The sequence below is a fragment of the Serinus canaria genome, chromosome Z (assembly GCF_022539315.1).
Source record: "Serinus canaria isolate serCan28SL12 chromosome Z, serCan2020, whole genome shotgun sequence".
Taxonomy (NCBI): Eukaryota; Metazoa; Chordata; class Aves; order Passeriformes; family Fringillidae; genus Serinus; species Serinus canaria.
In genome coordinates, this window is record NC_066343.1 from 73,069,938 (window position 1) to 73,086,068 (window position 16,131).

The 16,131-nt window shown below is 47.0% G+C and overlaps 2 protein-coding genes across 5 annotated transcripts in view; one reads left to right on the forward strand and one right to left on the reverse strand.

Moving 5' to 3' along the window:
- The first annotated feature begins 712 nt into the window (after nt 1–712).
- Nucleotides 713–6,227, forward strand: SIGLEC15 (sialic acid binding Ig like lectin 15). Its single transcript, XM_018920032.3, has 3 exons — nt 713–764; nt 2,648–3,031; nt 5,759–6,227. Exons 1-3 carry the CDS (start codon nt 713–715, stop codon nt 6,202–6,204), a joined length of 882 nt encoding a protein of 293 aa, XP_018775577.3. The 3' UTR covers nt 6,205–6,227.
- Nucleotides 6,228–11,299: 5,072 nt separating this feature from the next.
- EPG5 (ectopic P-granules 5 autophagy tethering factor) overlaps nt 11,300–16,131 on the reverse strand; it is a 56,632-nt gene continuing 51,800 nt past the window's right edge. For all 4 annotated transcript variants that reach the window (XM_050987230.1, XM_018920058.3, XM_050987229.1 and 1 more), the window contains exons 42-44: nt 15,554–15,769; nt 14,336–14,450; nt 11,300–13,261 (exon numbers count right to left, since the gene is read on the reverse strand). In XM_050987230.1, the coding sequence (XP_050843187.1) occupies nt 13,079–13,261; nt 14,336–14,450; nt 15,554–15,769 (514 nt within the window). In that variant the 3' untranslated portion in view covers nt 11,300–13,078. The remainder of the gene's footprint in view (nt 13,262–14,335; nt 14,451–15,553; nt 15,770–16,131) is intronic.

A 16,131-nucleotide genomic window follows, 5' to 3' on the forward strand; every position in this document is an offset into this window, starting at 1 on the left:
CAGCTCCCCACAGGCTCTTGCAGACGAGCAAAGAGTCAATTTGCTAAAACTAAATCCAGCAGGAAAGCAGCGAGCATTTGCACAAAGATGCTGGGCAGAAAGCTGGAATTCATCTTATTTCTCAGGAGAGAATGAGTCGTCACTCATCGGGGTCATGTGAGCACGGACAGAGCGGGGTGCCAGGGGACACCAAACCACTCATCCACCAGTGAACCTCGGCACAAGTGCCTTCAAAAGAGTGGTTTGGGTTTTTTCTATACCTAGGGGTGACAAGGGGTAAAGCACAGTTGGTTTGAAGGGTCCAGGTACAGGAGAAGGAAGACAGGACAGTAAGAGTCTTCCTTGTCACAGGTTCAGAGAGATTGCAGGATTTCCTCTAGGCTGCTGAGTGGGTAACAAAAGCCATCCCCTCTTGCCTCATCACACACACAGCAAGGATCTTTGCAGCTCCAGTCTGCAATTCCCTCTCTTTAGCTGGAAATTGGTTAACACTGTGGTTCCTTCTGGTGTAATTTCCATATGACTGACCGCAGAACTATTAATACCTGAACTCAGAGCTGGTTCAGCTAAACAACTCATTCCCTCCAGGGAGAAGAAAACCACAACTTCTCCTACCCCTGGAAAAAGCTTTTGTCACTGCAGGGCCAGCAGCTCAGATGTAAGGAGATGGGTCTGCTTTGCTGATGCCCCTCAGGGGAGAACATCGAGCAGCATGAGAGAGCTCGGCTTGGTTCTCCTGTGCCTCCTTCGCATCTCCAGGAAGGGTGAGTCCTGAGCTTGCTCTCAGCCCCTGTCTGGTCACAGCTTCTCCCCTCACCTCAGTCCAAGTGCTAGGGAACTCCCTGCTACGGCAAACTCTACAGGAATTGCACTCTCCATCACGTTGCTTGAAAGTATCCTGAAATTCCAAGTGCACGTGACAACAGTGGGAAGACTCAGGCTTAGCAGTTGTCAGAGAGGCCGTCAGTTTGTGGGGTTTTTTGCATTTTTCTGTTTCCCTAACTTAAGCAGGAAGTCCACCTGACTTTTCCCCAGCTCTGTTGGGTGGATGCAGCGTTTTCATCACCGCCCTGCTTCATATTCCTTGGGAGTTATTATGCAACAGACACAATATTTTCCAGTTCCACTGAGCGCTTAAACTCACATTACTTCAAATATGTGCTTAAATTCCATTAAACTTCCATAGGATTTGCTTAGCTTCACTGCCAAACAGCATTTGCCAGAGCAAGGGTAGCTGTGACCTGGTCCCCAGCCCTTGCTGCTGTCCTCATGACCTTTCCCACTGACCACCAGCAGCAACACTGACCTGACAACTCCTTTTGGGAGTTACCTTCTGCAGGGTGTGCAGGCTATTTGCCTCTCTCTTCCTTGTGAGAGCTTCATTTCCATTAGCAAATGGAGGCAGGATATTAACAAAAGGAATGTGTAAGACCTGCCATGCTGAGGCTTTAGAGTTAAGGGTAAATTATACAGGGAAAGTTGACAGCTCCCTCCACTCATAACTAGGCAAACTGTGTTTCCATGGAAATGGGCGGAGATGCTAACATTAAAAGCACTTATTTTTAACATTATTTTTCATCTGGAAGGAAAGGGGGGCTTATGTGCTTAAAAAAAAAAAGAAAAAAATGTGTTCTTTGCTTAAGATTGAAAACCAAAAAAAAAAAAAAAAAAGAAAAGCTAATCAAAGGGGTGGCAGAGAGAAGCAAGTCATACTCAAAAGCACACAATCTACAGTTCTTCTAAAGTAAAGGTTACAGTGACACGCTGCAAAATAACTTAAACAAGAGCAAATAAGCTAGAAAGCAATAGCAATTACTGTTTTCAGTGCCAGATCTTTGTGCTCAAAGCCCATGAGCTTCATGAAGCTCCTGCAGTGCTGCAGCATTGTTTATTAGATTACCTGGGCTGGAAAAGGTGCCCATACCATTATTGTGTATGACAGGGCAGCACGACTCCAGATCTCAGTAATCAAAATACTGGCTTGGAGCTGACTCCATGTAAATATCTGAACAGAGAGCTGGCCCTAGGATGGCCTTTGTCCATTGTGTAGCACACAATAGGTTAATACAAGCTGCACTACCATGGAGGTGTTTGTCAAGTGTTATGGGCCACAGACACAGGAACAAAAAAACAAATCTGATCTTTAGGTCTGCAGGAGTAATCCAACAGCTGAATGCCCATATGGTGAAGCCAACAAGACCAGGGATGGGTGGAAATACTTACATTTACATTTTACAGGTATTCTCAGCTACTGAGAGCCCCTGATCTAATGGAGTTTCATGAGACAGGGATGCAGACACAGATGTGTTTCTGAAGCCACAATCTGCTGCTACAGCTGTTGACAGCAGCAGAACAGTGGGTAGACAAACCTGTCTATATCTTAAACTGAAAGAGGGGAGCTTTAGATTAGATATTAGGAAGAAATTCTTGGCTGTGAGGGTGGTGAGGCCCTGGCACGGGTTGCCCAAGGAAGCTGTAGCTGCGTCTGGATCCTTGGAAGTGTCTAAGGCCAGGCTGGATGGGGCTTGGAGCAGCCTGGGCTAGTGGAAGTTATCCCTGCCCATGGCAGGGGTGGTGGAATGAAATTAATTTTAAGGCCCCTTCCAGCCAGCCATTCTGCAATTCCATGATCCCTTCTTGCTTGCAGGTGTGCAGTGCAATGGCTGGTCTGTCCACGTCCCATCTGACGTCACTGGAGAGCTTGGGAAGATGGTTATCCTGCCCTGCACCTTCACACACCCCTACAAAACATTTGACCGGGCCCTCACGGCCATCTGGAGGATCAAGGAGCCTTACAACGGCACGGTGATCTTCAAGTGTGTGAGCCAGAGCAGCAGCGAGCTCTGCAGGACTGCCATCAGCCACAAGAACAAGTACAAGCTGCTGGGCAACCCCCGGCACAAGGACCTGTCCATCAGGGTGGACAACCTGACCTGGAGCGACAGCGAGAGGTACTTCTGTCGGGTGGAGCTGGCCGGGGACAGCCAGGACAAGTATGAGAGCAGGAATGGCATCAGGCTGCATGTCATTGGTAAGGGCCTGAGAGGCAAAGGAGGCAAAGACACTCTCCAGGGAAGAGCCACAGGGTATGCAAAGTGACACATGGCAGCAGAAGTTTACCTGAGGTGGTTTTCCAAAGGGCTGGGTTTTCTTTCTCCATGATAACAGAGAAAATTCATTGTCCTCCTCAGTCTTGCTTTTCCAAAGGGCTGGGTTTTCTTCCTCCATGATAATAGGGAAAATTCATTGTCCTTCTCAGTCTTGCTTTTCCAAAAGGCTGGGTTTTCTTTCTCCATTGCAAGAGGGAAAATTCATTGTCCTCCTCAGTCTTGCTTTTCCAAAGGGCTGAGTTTTCTTTCTCCATGATAATAGGGAAAATTCATTGTTCTCCTCAGTCTTCCAACATGAGACAGTGAGCACAATGCAGGGAAGGGAATAGGAACAAAACTGGTTAGGAAATGGTGAGGCTCTGGCAGCTGGAGTGAGAGCCCACCAAAAGCTGTGCATCCCACTTTGTCCCTGCAGCACAGGATTGGGGCAGCAGCAGAGGGAAGCTGAGGTTAGCTAAGATGGGGTTAAAGACATTTGGTAAAGTTCCATCAGAACCTGCACTGGACAGCCCAGATGCTGAGCACGAGTTCACAGATGTTAGCACTACAGGGCCCGAGTGGTAACAGGGGATTGGAAAGACAAGATACCTGGTACCCAGGTGCCACAAATCCAGAATCCTCTGAAGCATGAAAGACAAACTTGGAAACCTTTTTTTTCCTGGAAAACCAGCTCAGAGAAACAAATGTTAAATACTTATCCTACTTTCCAGGGCAAGTTCACAGATGAAGGGGGAGCAAGGAGACCCAGGAGGCCTCAGAAGCAGACTCAGATCTTACCCAGGCCACGAGGTTGGGTGATTTCACTTTTGAAAGGGAAACTCCTTATGCCTGCTGTGCAGTGTTGGTGTCTAGATGGGTCCTGAGGATGAGCTTGGCTGTTTCCTGAGAAGTTCTGCACAGCTGAGGCTCTCCTTCAGTTGCACCAGCTCCTGACACCCACATGCAGCAGGACCAAGGCAGGATGGCAGCAAGACCTGTGTCTCAGGGGCTGCCTGGATTTTAACACCAGAAGAATGATAACACACACAGATACAGTACTCTGCTTGGGAATGGCCCCTGTCATTGTGATTGGGAGGGATTAATTAGTGCTTGAAATGTTAATTTAAACACCAAAGCACACAGACCCATGGCACACAGCCTCAGATTCCTCTTGCACTGAGGACAAAGAGGACAACTTGTAGTAGGTGGTTGCAAACTCTGTTTTTGTTTTCTAGTCTGAAAAAAAAATTAATTTCTGCTCTTCCTCTGTGAAGACACTCATGTAGTGCCCTTCACTTTCCGTAACACCTTTTTGAATTGAACACTTCCAGGGATGAGGGCTCTACCATTTCCCTGAGCAGCTCCTTCCAATATCCAGTCACCCTTTCTGTGATGAAATTTCTCCTAATGTCCAACCTGAAAATCACCTGGTAATACTGGGTCTGGAAAAAAACTTAATCAAAAATAGGTGTGGCAAGAAGCAGATCTTTCCTCTGTAACTAACCTGCCAAATCTGGCACGTCTCAGGCCCTGAGCAAAGGGCTCACACGGACAGGTCCATCCACGTGCACTCTGGAGGTCAGAGATCAATGGAACAGCCACAAAATGCTTGTGCAAAACACTGGGTGACATGTCCTGGACCTCGTGGAGATGCAGCCAAGTCCAGAAAGGTCACCAGCTGCACCTGTGCCTGCAATGGTGGGTGGCACTTCTCTGCTTTCTGCCAACGAGGAAGGGCACAACAGCTGAACTTGGGCAAAGTTCAGAAAAATGTGTGAGCCATTACTGGGATAGAACAAACAGACTACACATCCTTGCATCCAAGCTTTGCTGGGTGAACCCTTTTGCCCCTCTATCCAACACAGGCTGGGTGGGGAAATCTGGAACAAAGTGCCAAGAAAAACAAGGAAGTCTGATCCCAACATCCATAGAGTCATTACACAGTTTCTGTTGAAGAGAACTGTTAAGGCTCATCCTGTCCAACCCCCCTGCCATGGGCAAGGACAGCTTCCACTAGATGATGTTTCTCCAAAGCCTGTCCAGCCTGGCCTTGGAGACTTCCAGGGATCCAGGGGCAGCCACAGCTTCTCTGGGCAACCCTCTTTTCAAAAAAATTCCTCCTTACATCAAATCTAAATCTCTAATCTTTTAGCTTCAAAACATCAACCCTTGTCTGTCACAAAAAGTCCTGCTAAAAAATTTATCCCCATTTTGCTTGGAGCCCCTGGAGGCCCTGGCAGGGGCTCTGAGGTGTCCCTGGAGCCTTCTCTTGTGCAGGGGAACAGCCCCAGCTGGGCCAGGCTGGCTCCAGAGCAGAGGGGCTCCAGCCCTGGCAGCATCTCCGTGCCCTCCTCTGCACTGGCTCCAGCAGCTCCAAGTCCTTGTGCTGCTGGAGCCAGGGCTGGGGCAGCTCTGCAGGTGGGGTCTCACCTGAGCCCAGGGGCACAGGGGCAGAATCCCCCCCACCCTGCTGCCCACACTGGGGGACAAGCCCAGGGCAGGGGGGTTTAGACTGGGGCAGGTCCAGCTCTCACCCCCCATTACCCAACTTTACCCTGACAGAACAACGCTGAGGGTCCACCAAGACCCAATCTTCATTCCAGCTGTTTCACACCAGATCTGCCTTTGCAGCCTGACCCGCTTTCCCTCCCCTGTTGCCATTCCCACAGCCGCCCCTAGGATCATTAACATCACGGTCAGCTCCAGCACAGATCACACCTTCCAGGCCCGCTGCACGGCTGAGGGGGAACCAGCACCTGCCCTGACCTGGACAGGACCCCTCTACAGCAACCTGAGCTCCAGCAGCAGCTCCAGCCACCGCGTTACCAAGGAGCTGCGCTCGCTGACCCACGACGGGAAGTACACCTGCACCGCTGTCAACAGCCACGGCCGGGCAGAGGGGGCTGTCTACTTCTACAAATTCAGAGCCTCCGACAGCTCCTCCTTCATGATCCTGATCTTCGTCCTGCTGGCAATCAAGGTGGTCATTCTGCTGGTGATCCTGAGCTTCGCTGCTTTCTCCAGAGAAGGTCAGTGTCCCAACGTGCCTCCATCCGACTGGCAACCAGGGATGGATGTGCAGACAAACCAGACAGGAGGGGACAGAGAGTGTTAATGATTTTGTGATTTTCTGCCCTAGGAGAAGGAAACCTAAGAAGAGCCAAGAGCTCTTGGCTGGCTGGCCACAGCCTGCTGAGAGAGGAAATTTAGAAATTTCCTTTGGAAATTCAGAGGGAGCAGGAGTTTCCCTGTGCCCAAGAAGAAATGTTAATAAACCAACAGAGGGGAAATCAGTAGAGAGACCACTGCCTACATAACCAGATTTTTATTTTTTTCCCCCTTGAAGCCAGCTAATTAGCAGGTTCTCTTCCCCTGTAGCCCACAGCCAGGATTTACCTTTGCTGCTTCCCACACAAGTTTAATCTCCAGGGATGGGCATCCTCATTTCACAGACCGCCCCATCAGTCCCCCAGAGCCTCACTACCCAGTACTTCCCCAGACTTTGTGAAATCCCGCCTTCCAACCACGCCAAGGCTGTGAGTTCAGGGAGTGCCAAGCTCACAGGAGATGGGAATCAGCCCATGGGCTGGGGGATACCACATCCCAAGCAGCCAGGAGGCCACTGGTCCCCAGCCCTCCAGTGCTGCTGAGTGGTGGCACAGGCAGGAGGGGACTGAGAAGAATGAGACTCATCTTTAGGGACAGTCTGATGTCACTCATAAAAGCCACCACTTGTCTTGAACAGTAGAAGTTGTCAGTCCAACCAAAAATGCTTTGCTCCTTATATTCCAGTGCCTAATTCCCAAGCACATGGAGAGGACCACATGCCAGACATCAGGGCTTCTTCCCGTTCATTGTAGTGTCACAACCACCCTGCAGTGCAGCTTCCCAGCAGCTCTAGGTCACTCCTGGCTCCCCAGCTCACTCTGACCTCATGGCTAACCCACATCACCATTTCCACTTCACAGGTCCCCCCTCTGCTCCACCCAGCCTGGCCAGGTAAGGATGTCTTGCCTTCTACTCATGTTATCCTGCAGGAGAGTGAGGATGGCCAAGGTGAGAAATGCAGCGTGTCCTTGGTCTTGGTAACAATTTTCTGGCCTCAGAGCAGGCTGCTGGGGCAAGGAGAGGGTTGAGCTGATGGCCAGGTGAGCCAGTGTGAGGGAACAAGGGCTGGAAACCACTGGGAAGAGGTTCCGGCTTGGGCACAGCTGAGAGGAGACCCCAGTGGAGGGAGGAGAAGGGACTGGGCAGCAGTTTGGAGAGACCAGAGCACATGGCTGCTGCACCAGCCAAGGGCTGACAGAAGTTTAGATGTGCCATAGGCCCAGAGCATGGCTGGAAGGCTGCAGACAGGCTGGCACAGCTGGGGCTGTTCACCTGGAGAAGGATCTAGGGAGAGTTCAGAGCCCCTGCCAGGGCCTCCAGGGGCTCCAGGAGAGCTGCACAGGCACTGGGCACAAGGCATGGAGGGACAGCAGCCAGGGAATGGCTTCCCAGGGCCAGAGGGCAGGCACAGATGGGATCTTGGGAATGAGGAATTGCTGGCTGGGAGGGTGGGCAGGCCCTGGCCCAGGGTGCCCAGAGCAGCTGTGGCTGTCCCTGGATCCCTGGCAGTGCCCAAGGCCAGGCTGGATGGGGCTTGGAGCAGCCTGGGACAGTGGAAAGTGCCATTCTACCCCATGCCAGGGGGTGGCACTGGATGAGGTTTAAGGTTCCTCCCAACCCAAACCCTTCCATGGTTCTGTGATGCCACATTAAACCAACAATGGATCATCCACCAGAGGGAAAGGGATGGGCTCTGTGCTGACAATGTGAAACAAATCTTCCCCTGCCTCTTCACCCCAGTTTGTAATGAAGTAGAAAGAGTTGCCACACCAAAGCTGATGAGCTCAGCCAAGTGTGCAGGGAAGGTGTGGAGAGATAGCAAATATCCCAGCTCAGGTGTGACAGGGCCTGAGTCTTGGGCTGGCATCCACACCATGCTCCCACAAACCCCTGGCATTCCCAGTGACCCAACACAACACTGATCTTGGACACTCCTGACAGCTGGGGTGGCCAAACTTCTGGAATGGGAAAAATTTTTTAAAATTCAAAAACCAACCCTCCCCCCACCCCCCCAAAAAACCCATCAAAAAACCCCACAAAAAAAAAAAACTTAAAAAAAAAACCACCAAAAAAAACCCAAAACCACCAAAAATCACCAAAAAAACCCCCAAATCCAATCCTTGAACTAATGGTAAAGAAGAAGACTTATCTGAGGTCAAGGCTAATTACATATGCATGGGGTGACTCCCTTTCAATCTGAGTAATTTCTTTGTGATCCTTCCTATGTTACCCCTTCCCTGACCATTCCCAAGAACAACAGCCATTCCAGCAGGAGAGTCAGGTGTACAGGGCACAGCTAAAGAAACAAGGAATTTAATTCTACATTCAAATCTGTAATTTCTTATTAAAACCCCCACAGTTTTGCTGATTTATCAGGGTCTAAACCACATTGTACCCTTGGTTATATTTGCATAGAAACCTACACAGATAGGAGGGCTTAAAGCCAAATACTTACATGTGAAGATCCTACTCAGGAGAGGTTTCACAAAATTCACAGAATGACTGGGTTGGAAGAGACCTTAAAGATCATCAAGACCAACACCTCATCATCCAACACCTCAACTAAACCATGGCACTGAGTGCCACATCCAGTCTTTTTTTAAACACATCTAGGGATGATGACTCCACCACCTCCCCAGGCAGGCCATTCCAGAACTTTATCAGCCTTTCTGTAAAAAACTTTTTCCCAATATCCAACCTACATTTCCCTTGGCACAGCTTGGTTTGTCACAACCTCACGAGGTTCTGGGCTGGACAGTAGCACAGTGCATGCTTAAGGTGCACGAGATTGCTCTGCATGCTTTAAGATGTAAAAGCTTTAAGGTGTAAAACAGTAGTTGCAGCTGGGACCCTTAAAATCTGCTGAGAAGTAGGAGAGGCTCTGTCTCAGAGTGTCACAGATGCTCCCCCCCGACATCCACTGGAGCCACTGGCAAATCCCAGAGCAGCCTGGAAGGCCCTCACCTTTCCCACATCTCCTCCTGGCAGGCCCCAGCAGCCGGAGTGCACCTACGAGAACTGTGACCGCAGGCACAGCCAGAGCCGGCCCAGGGGAGGGGCAGCGCCCCGGCGCAGCTGAGCGGCCGGCGGGACCCGACCCACACATCTCCTTCCCCAGGGAGCACAGAGCCGGCCTTGGCTGAGGCACAGGGGTCAGACCAGCCTCGGGGAGGCTGGAACTGCATCATCTCTGAGGTCCCTTCCACGATGCTGTCAGCTCCAGCCCTGCTTCTCCTCACAACTAACAGCAGCCTTTACGGGGATAAGAGAAGAATGATGGAGCTGGAAGGGCAAAATGTGGCCAATTGTAACTTATCTGTGTTTTTAGCCCCTGTCAAATATTTAAGCAAGCGGGCAATAGTATACAACAGTATAAAATTGCCTTGGAGCTTTTTGCTTCGGTATTTTTCAAACAGTGCTTTGAAAAGCATTTCCACCACTCCGCTTCTCCAACTGCATCCAAGTGGGCTACTGACATGATAGAAATCCTTGCTGTGGCAAAACACTACTGGAATTTCTGATGGGGCTTGTTCCTTTTTAAAATTTATTGTTTCTAAACACCCAGGAGAGTTTATTTTAAAGGAAACCTTAATTTTAAAGAGGACTCCAAGCAAAAAGATGTTTTCCAAAAACTGGTAGAGCTGAAAGCAGGACATGAGAAGTCTAAACTAGTCTGTGTTCTAACTCTGGTTCAGCTCCAACTGCCCAGAAACTCAGAGCTTTGTGATAAATGTTCCAAAACACAAATTGTTGGGTTTTTGGTTTTTTTATAGTTAAAAAATGTTTCTAAACCATTTCCATCCCTGTGTTGCACAAAGGAGTTTCTTTAAGGTCTAACTACTCATTTCTTAAATCTCTCTCATCTGAGATGGAGTCACTACTGCAAAATCACAAAGGCCACGAAGTCACAAAGGCCAACCACAGACAAATCTCTTACCCAACTGTGAACATCCTCCAAAATCAGGTGAACAGATCCAGCTTATGGTCTAGGGCAATGTGGGTCAACCTGGAGTCCTGGAGAGGCAGGCAAAGGCCCAGGACAGGGCTGGAGGCAGCAACAGGCTGGCTTAGATGAGGAGGAGGAGAAAGAATTAGGAAAGCAGGTGGCCTGAACTTACTTTCACATTTATACTGCTGAATTTGTCGCTCTGTGCAACCATCCCAGTGCAGCAGCTCCAAAACTGTTCCCCAAACAATCCTGCTCCTGGTAGCAACCACCAAACTGCTACTAAAATACCATCAAGCTTGCAAACTCGACCCCAGGCTGGGAATCATTATTTTAAAGTTCACCTCTTCATAAGATCTGCACTGGGAGAGCAAAGCAGAATTTTTAATTACTTGGCCAGAACGATAAGGGGGAAAGAAAAAATAAATGGGAGGATATATTTAAACCTGATCTTTTGAATCCCTACTTAAAATTCCAGCAGTGACAAAGCCAGATTTAATAAAAAATAAGAAGAGATGCAAAGAGAAAAGGGAATTTACAGCAGACAGTGTAGTCACAGACTTGTAAGCTCAGTTTCACAGGTGTCACAGAAGAAAGATATCTCAGAGATATCAGTTGGACAAACTGAATTGGATTTCTGAGCCCTTGTGATTTACAGATATATATAGTAATGAGAACTCACTTCTACCTGTGCATGGGATTTAGGCTTGGCTTTCTCAATTTTTCTCTAAAAAATTACTTATTTAACTCAAGCAGTTAGGGTGCAAGCAGAAGCACGTGTCCAAAACCAACTGGTTCCCCCTGGTTCTCATGGGAGACTCAAACACCCACTCAAACCAGTACAAACTGGAGGCACAAAACACAGCAGTGCACCCACCAGGATGCTTCTGGTATTGAACTCATCTGGGAGGTGCAGGGAATGCCAAAGCCCTTCCAGTAAAACAAGAAGAAATAAAAAGTCAATCTGTTGGGCACCACTTGGAAAATAAGGCCCCAGGCTCTGGAGTTCACATGTGCACAGAGAACTGCAATACAGGTTCAGGCTTCAGCCACTGCCAGAAGACTGGTCTGCAGGGGGCACATCCAGCAATGATGTGTTGTTGTCTGATGTGGATTCTTCTACCCAGCTGAAAACATCACAGTGTCTGTCATCAACTTCTTGATTTTCCGTTTTTATTTTGCATGGTCTTTGCAGACAGAGCATGTTATAAATACAACATTTGTAAAAACTCAACAGCTGAAACAATTCCTCATTTCGAAAGTGCATGTCAAACACGTATTTCTGACTTCTTCACATTTATATGCAACTGATCAATAACATTTAACCTAATAAACCCAGTGCTTTTGAGTCTTTGGGGGGAAAAGCAGCAGAATGTATTCCTCCACACATGAATTTTCCAAAAGAGTCTGTTAAAAACCATGCTGCATTGGTGTCTGGTTACTATACAGAGGGATGTACATATATATATATTTATTTATAGGCTCGCAGATAGAGCAAAGAACTCTAAGACCACATTAAAATGATGGTGATCTAATGACCCAGCTGGCATAATTAGCAGAACCTGCCAAGAAGGAAAAGGTGATCTGTCCTCTAGCACCAGAACCATGGTTTAAGAGCAACAGCTCAAAACATCATTGACCAGTAGGTAGCACATTTCTATCCCCTATTGACTAGAACTCATGTTTTAACGTGCAACCATGTCAGAAACACAAAGGCACAATTAATGGAGGAAGAGAAAAAGTGATCAGTTCCTTCACAGAGCTGTAGGGACTGGGACTGCAGGACCTTGGGCCAGCTCAAACACCTCAGTGATTAAAGGGACATCAAACAAGCACCAGGAAAAATTCGCCTTCTGCTTTTCCCAAACAAAAGTGCATCCAATGATCAGACAAGGCAACAAAACCAGTGATCATTCAGCTGAAACAACAGATTTACAGGCTCATGGTTCATGCTTTGGCAACAGAACTTCAACAAGTGATCACCAAATATAATACAACAAAAATACCTCTTCACAGTGTCATCTAAAATCCTGTTATGTCATGTCCAGCCAGGCAGAAGAAAATAAGCTTAAGTGGTAGTTGTTAAACATTTCCTAAACAACCAGACTTAGGAATTAAGGAATCCTATTTAACATGATTGTAACTGACTGTTCCCCTCTGACACTGGAGATCCAGAAAATAAGTTTCTGGATTTAAATCCCCTTAAACTTGGCTAGAAGTTACTTGCATTTAATCAAGCAATATAGATGCAGACACACTATGTTTAGAAAACAGGAAAAAACAATGTTCTTAGTTCCCATTTGTGTTGATATTTACAGAAGTGGGTAAAGATTGTAGGCATGCCTCTAAACTACAGATTTCCATGGGATAGCAAAAATGTCAAGATTTAAAATACCATCCTTTCAAATACAGGGATTTCACAAAAATCGCTAGACACACACTCATCAGGTAAGACTCAGACGTATCCTGGTTAAGAAAGTCAAACCTCTTTTACACACAATCCTCCACTCACTTTTGAACTGGCCTGAATGATGACACACTGGAAAATAAAAAAAGGCACCAAGCAAAAACTTCAGACTCTACAGTGAGCTGTGCTGACTAGTGATTTGTACACCTATCCCCAGGCACCCTTCTCTCCAAAGGGCACCACACACAGAAGATATTCAAGTGCTTTCAGTCAAAAAAAATTAAAAAAAAAAAAAAAGCAAAACCAAAAAACCCCCAAAACGCGAACCATTCAACAATTCCACAGGCCTAAAAATCAAACAAAAAGCAAGAAAACCTTGAAGTGGAGAAAACTTGACAGTGTGCAGGTGTTCTTATTCACAGGTCTGACTTAATTAAAGTGGAACTCTGAAGGTAAAAATCATTTGTGCAATAAGGACACTGTTTGTAAACCAGAGCCACCGCCGGCCCCACCGCCCACCCGGCACCGCTACCGAATGCTGTCCAAAAAATGCACTTCTGGGTACAGCGTGTTCACCAGGAGGGACAGGAGGTTATTGCCATCCTGAAGGCAGTGCTCGGGGTGCTTGATGAACAGAGAGGCCTGGGAGAGCTGCTCCTGGTAATCCATGTATTGTTTGTTGGATGACATGGCTTCGAGAGCACTCAGTGCCTACGGGGAAAAGGGAAAATTCTGTTAGTTTTGTGTATTTCCGTCCGTAACACAACACCATCTGCACAATTCCCCTAAAGGATCCTACTACAGAACACAGAGTACTCAGAACAAAACAGTTGCAAACTGTCATCTCCTAACAGTGTTTCAAGTCAACTTGTATTTTTCAAGCTGTTCTCTCCCCTAGATCAACACAAAAACTGTCCTATTATTGCTTCCTAGGATTCTGTAACCCAAATATTGTCAAATATCTACTTCATGAACTCAAGACATGGTTTCACAGAAATTATGTCAAACTACAGGCTGCAACACACTTAAATCTGCACTTTAGGTTGTTCTTATGAATATAATGACTTTCATGGAAGTACTGTTTTGCTCCCATTAATAGTATTAAAGTTAAATATTAACTGTCAAGTTAAGAATCGTATGTAGAGAAGTCTGTTGGCAAGACTAGCAAGAGCAAATGTAGAAAGTATTTCTGAACAAGTTTTGTTCCTTTTTTAGAGAAACAAGCTGTACCAAGCTACTTTACTTTGGTTTCTAACCAACTCCTCCTTCCTCGTCTCAAGAGCTTACTGAAAGAACACCGTGGTCAGTGCACATGCTAAAGGGGGAATGTTTATTTGTCACAGGCCTTTTAAGCCCTGACCTCACATAAACAAATGTCAGCGTGAGTGTAGCCCTGCTTTATCACTGAAAAGCAGTGCAAACCACAGCAGCACTGTTTTTTCCTGTTTGTTTTAAATTCCTTCTACCTGCTACTCCCCAGACTTTCTCAGTCAGACTTTACAGACTCAAGTTCATCTGCCCCTTTTAAATGTGTAAGATTCAAAAATGAATTTTTGAAAAAGAATGAATTCTTCATATTAACACAGAACGCTGTATAAAGTTGTATCCAGGATTACCTTTAGGACAGAGTCAAACTCACACTCCTGGTGCCAAAGTTTAGCAACAAAATGAAAGCAGGATTTACCTTGAAGAAATACTTGCAGTAACTCCTACAAAGTTCACCCCAAAAGCTAAAGGAGCATGCAAAGAGAGCATGTCAAGCAGCCAGAGATGGGCACACCTCACCTGCTGAGCCTTCTGAGACAGCCTGGGCTCCGAGCCGGCCTTGAGGCGCACCTGGCTCTCGGCAGGGATCTGCACCAGGAGGAAGGCGGACAAACTGCGGGCAACCACCCGGAACCTGCACGGGAGAGCACCGAGGGGCAGGGTGACACCAGATCTGCAAGTCTCAACAGCAGACAAACTGTAAGAGCTACCCATGAGGCCTCTCTTGTATGAGGAACAAAGTAAAGGCTTGAGAGGATCTAGTCCAATGCATCAGAAACCACTTCAGTATCACAGAACCCCAGAATGGTTTGTGCTAAAAGGGAACTTAAAACTCATCTTGTTCCACCCCCTGCCATGGCAAGGACGCCTTCCACAAGACCAGGCTGCTCCAAGCCCCATCCAATATGGCCTAGGACGCTTCCCGGGGGGAAGGGGATCCTAGGTATTCTCTGGGTATACACACAATAGGACACAACACATACTAAAAGATAATGTAATATGTTTATAGGAAATCCTGCATCTGTTTCAAGCCTAGCTGAAATACTCCTCAGCTGACAGCATGTAAAACATTACTATCACCCAAAATCAAGGGATGAGTTGAATGACACCAAGAATTCAGGGCAATTAAAACAGCGATGCATCCCAGAAGGTCTTTAAAAACATCAAGTTATGTTTAGGTGCAGGGTTGAATTGTTGTTCCACAAACATTTATGGGTTTTTTTTTCTCAGGATTCTTTCCAGAGTGAACCTGATTTTGGCATATAACAATCAAACTTGGTGTCTCAGAGTGAATCACAATGCTCCTTTGTGCATCACTTAACATTTCCAATACCTCAAGATTAGGACAGAAATTCCAATGTGTCTGTTTTTATACAAAATTTTGGGAAGGCAAGTGAAATAGTTTTCTATAGACCAGGTGGAAGTACCTTCCTCTAACCAACACTCTGCCTACAAACTTTGCTTGAGGGGGACATTAAGTCAGATTCAGAACTGTATTTTCTTTCCGTTTCCACCACAACCTTTGCAGAGGTTCATACTTGCTTCTTAAGCTGATTAACACACTCACTGTGTTATTTCTGTGACAGGCCCAAAGAACATTACAGGTCTGGGGGCAATGTGGATTCTGATCCCCTTTTAGCACTGCACTGGACCCAGACTGGGTATGCTGGACCCAGGCTGCAGGTTTTTAAATACCATGACTCAAACCAATTAATTCCCCGCAGCTCCAGCCCTCACCTGGGTGACAAAGGAGACCTCCTGCCCAACCCAATAGCACCAAGTATTCCAGAAGTGAGTCTCTCTTCAGCCAGCTGGCTCTGCCGGGCCTGGATGGACAGCAGGGTCCGGATGACAGATTCAATCAGAACGGGGTCATCTTGCTCCAGCTGCACCAAGGATAACTGCATGGCTTTATGCCACCAGAGAAACAGCTTTGCCTCTTCCTTTGCTGAGCTTTAGGTAAAATTTAAAGAAAAATGTAAGAGAAAATAAAAATTTAAGAGTCAGAGCATAGGTTAAGAAGTTTATTCCCCTCTCCATAAGGTCCATGAAGCTTGTTAATTAATAGCACCTAATTTTATCACATCAGGATAGCATAATTATACTACCCCACCAGTTACTATACGGCTGTGACTGCTACTGTTATGGGTTTGATCCACCAGCCAGCAGCTTTTAAGGGCCTGAAACTGGAAAAAGAACAGTGCTTCCTTTTAAGCTTTACAACTGGAAATAAATGATACTGCAGTCATAAGTGGATTTAAGCTTGCCTAAGACTTGGCACAAAACGAATGAAGCTGTATCTCTACTCGTTTGTT

What these genes read in the sequence shown, in the direction of transcription:
- SIGLEC15 (XM_018920032.3), top strand. Translation starts at nt 713, where the DNA reads ATGAGAGAGCTCGGCTTGGTTCTCCTGTGCCTCCTTCGCATCTCCAGG. An exon ending in CCTTCGCATCTCCAGGAAGG is followed by an intron (nt 765 to 2,647) that starts GTGAGTCCTGAG and finishes TCTTGCTTGCAG; the next exon opens with GTGTGCAGTGCAATGGCTGG. An exon ending in CATCAGGCTGCATGTCATTG is followed by an intron (nt 3,032 to 5,758) that starts GTAAGGGCCTGA and finishes CCATTCCCACAG; the next exon opens with CCGCCCCTAGGATCATTAAC.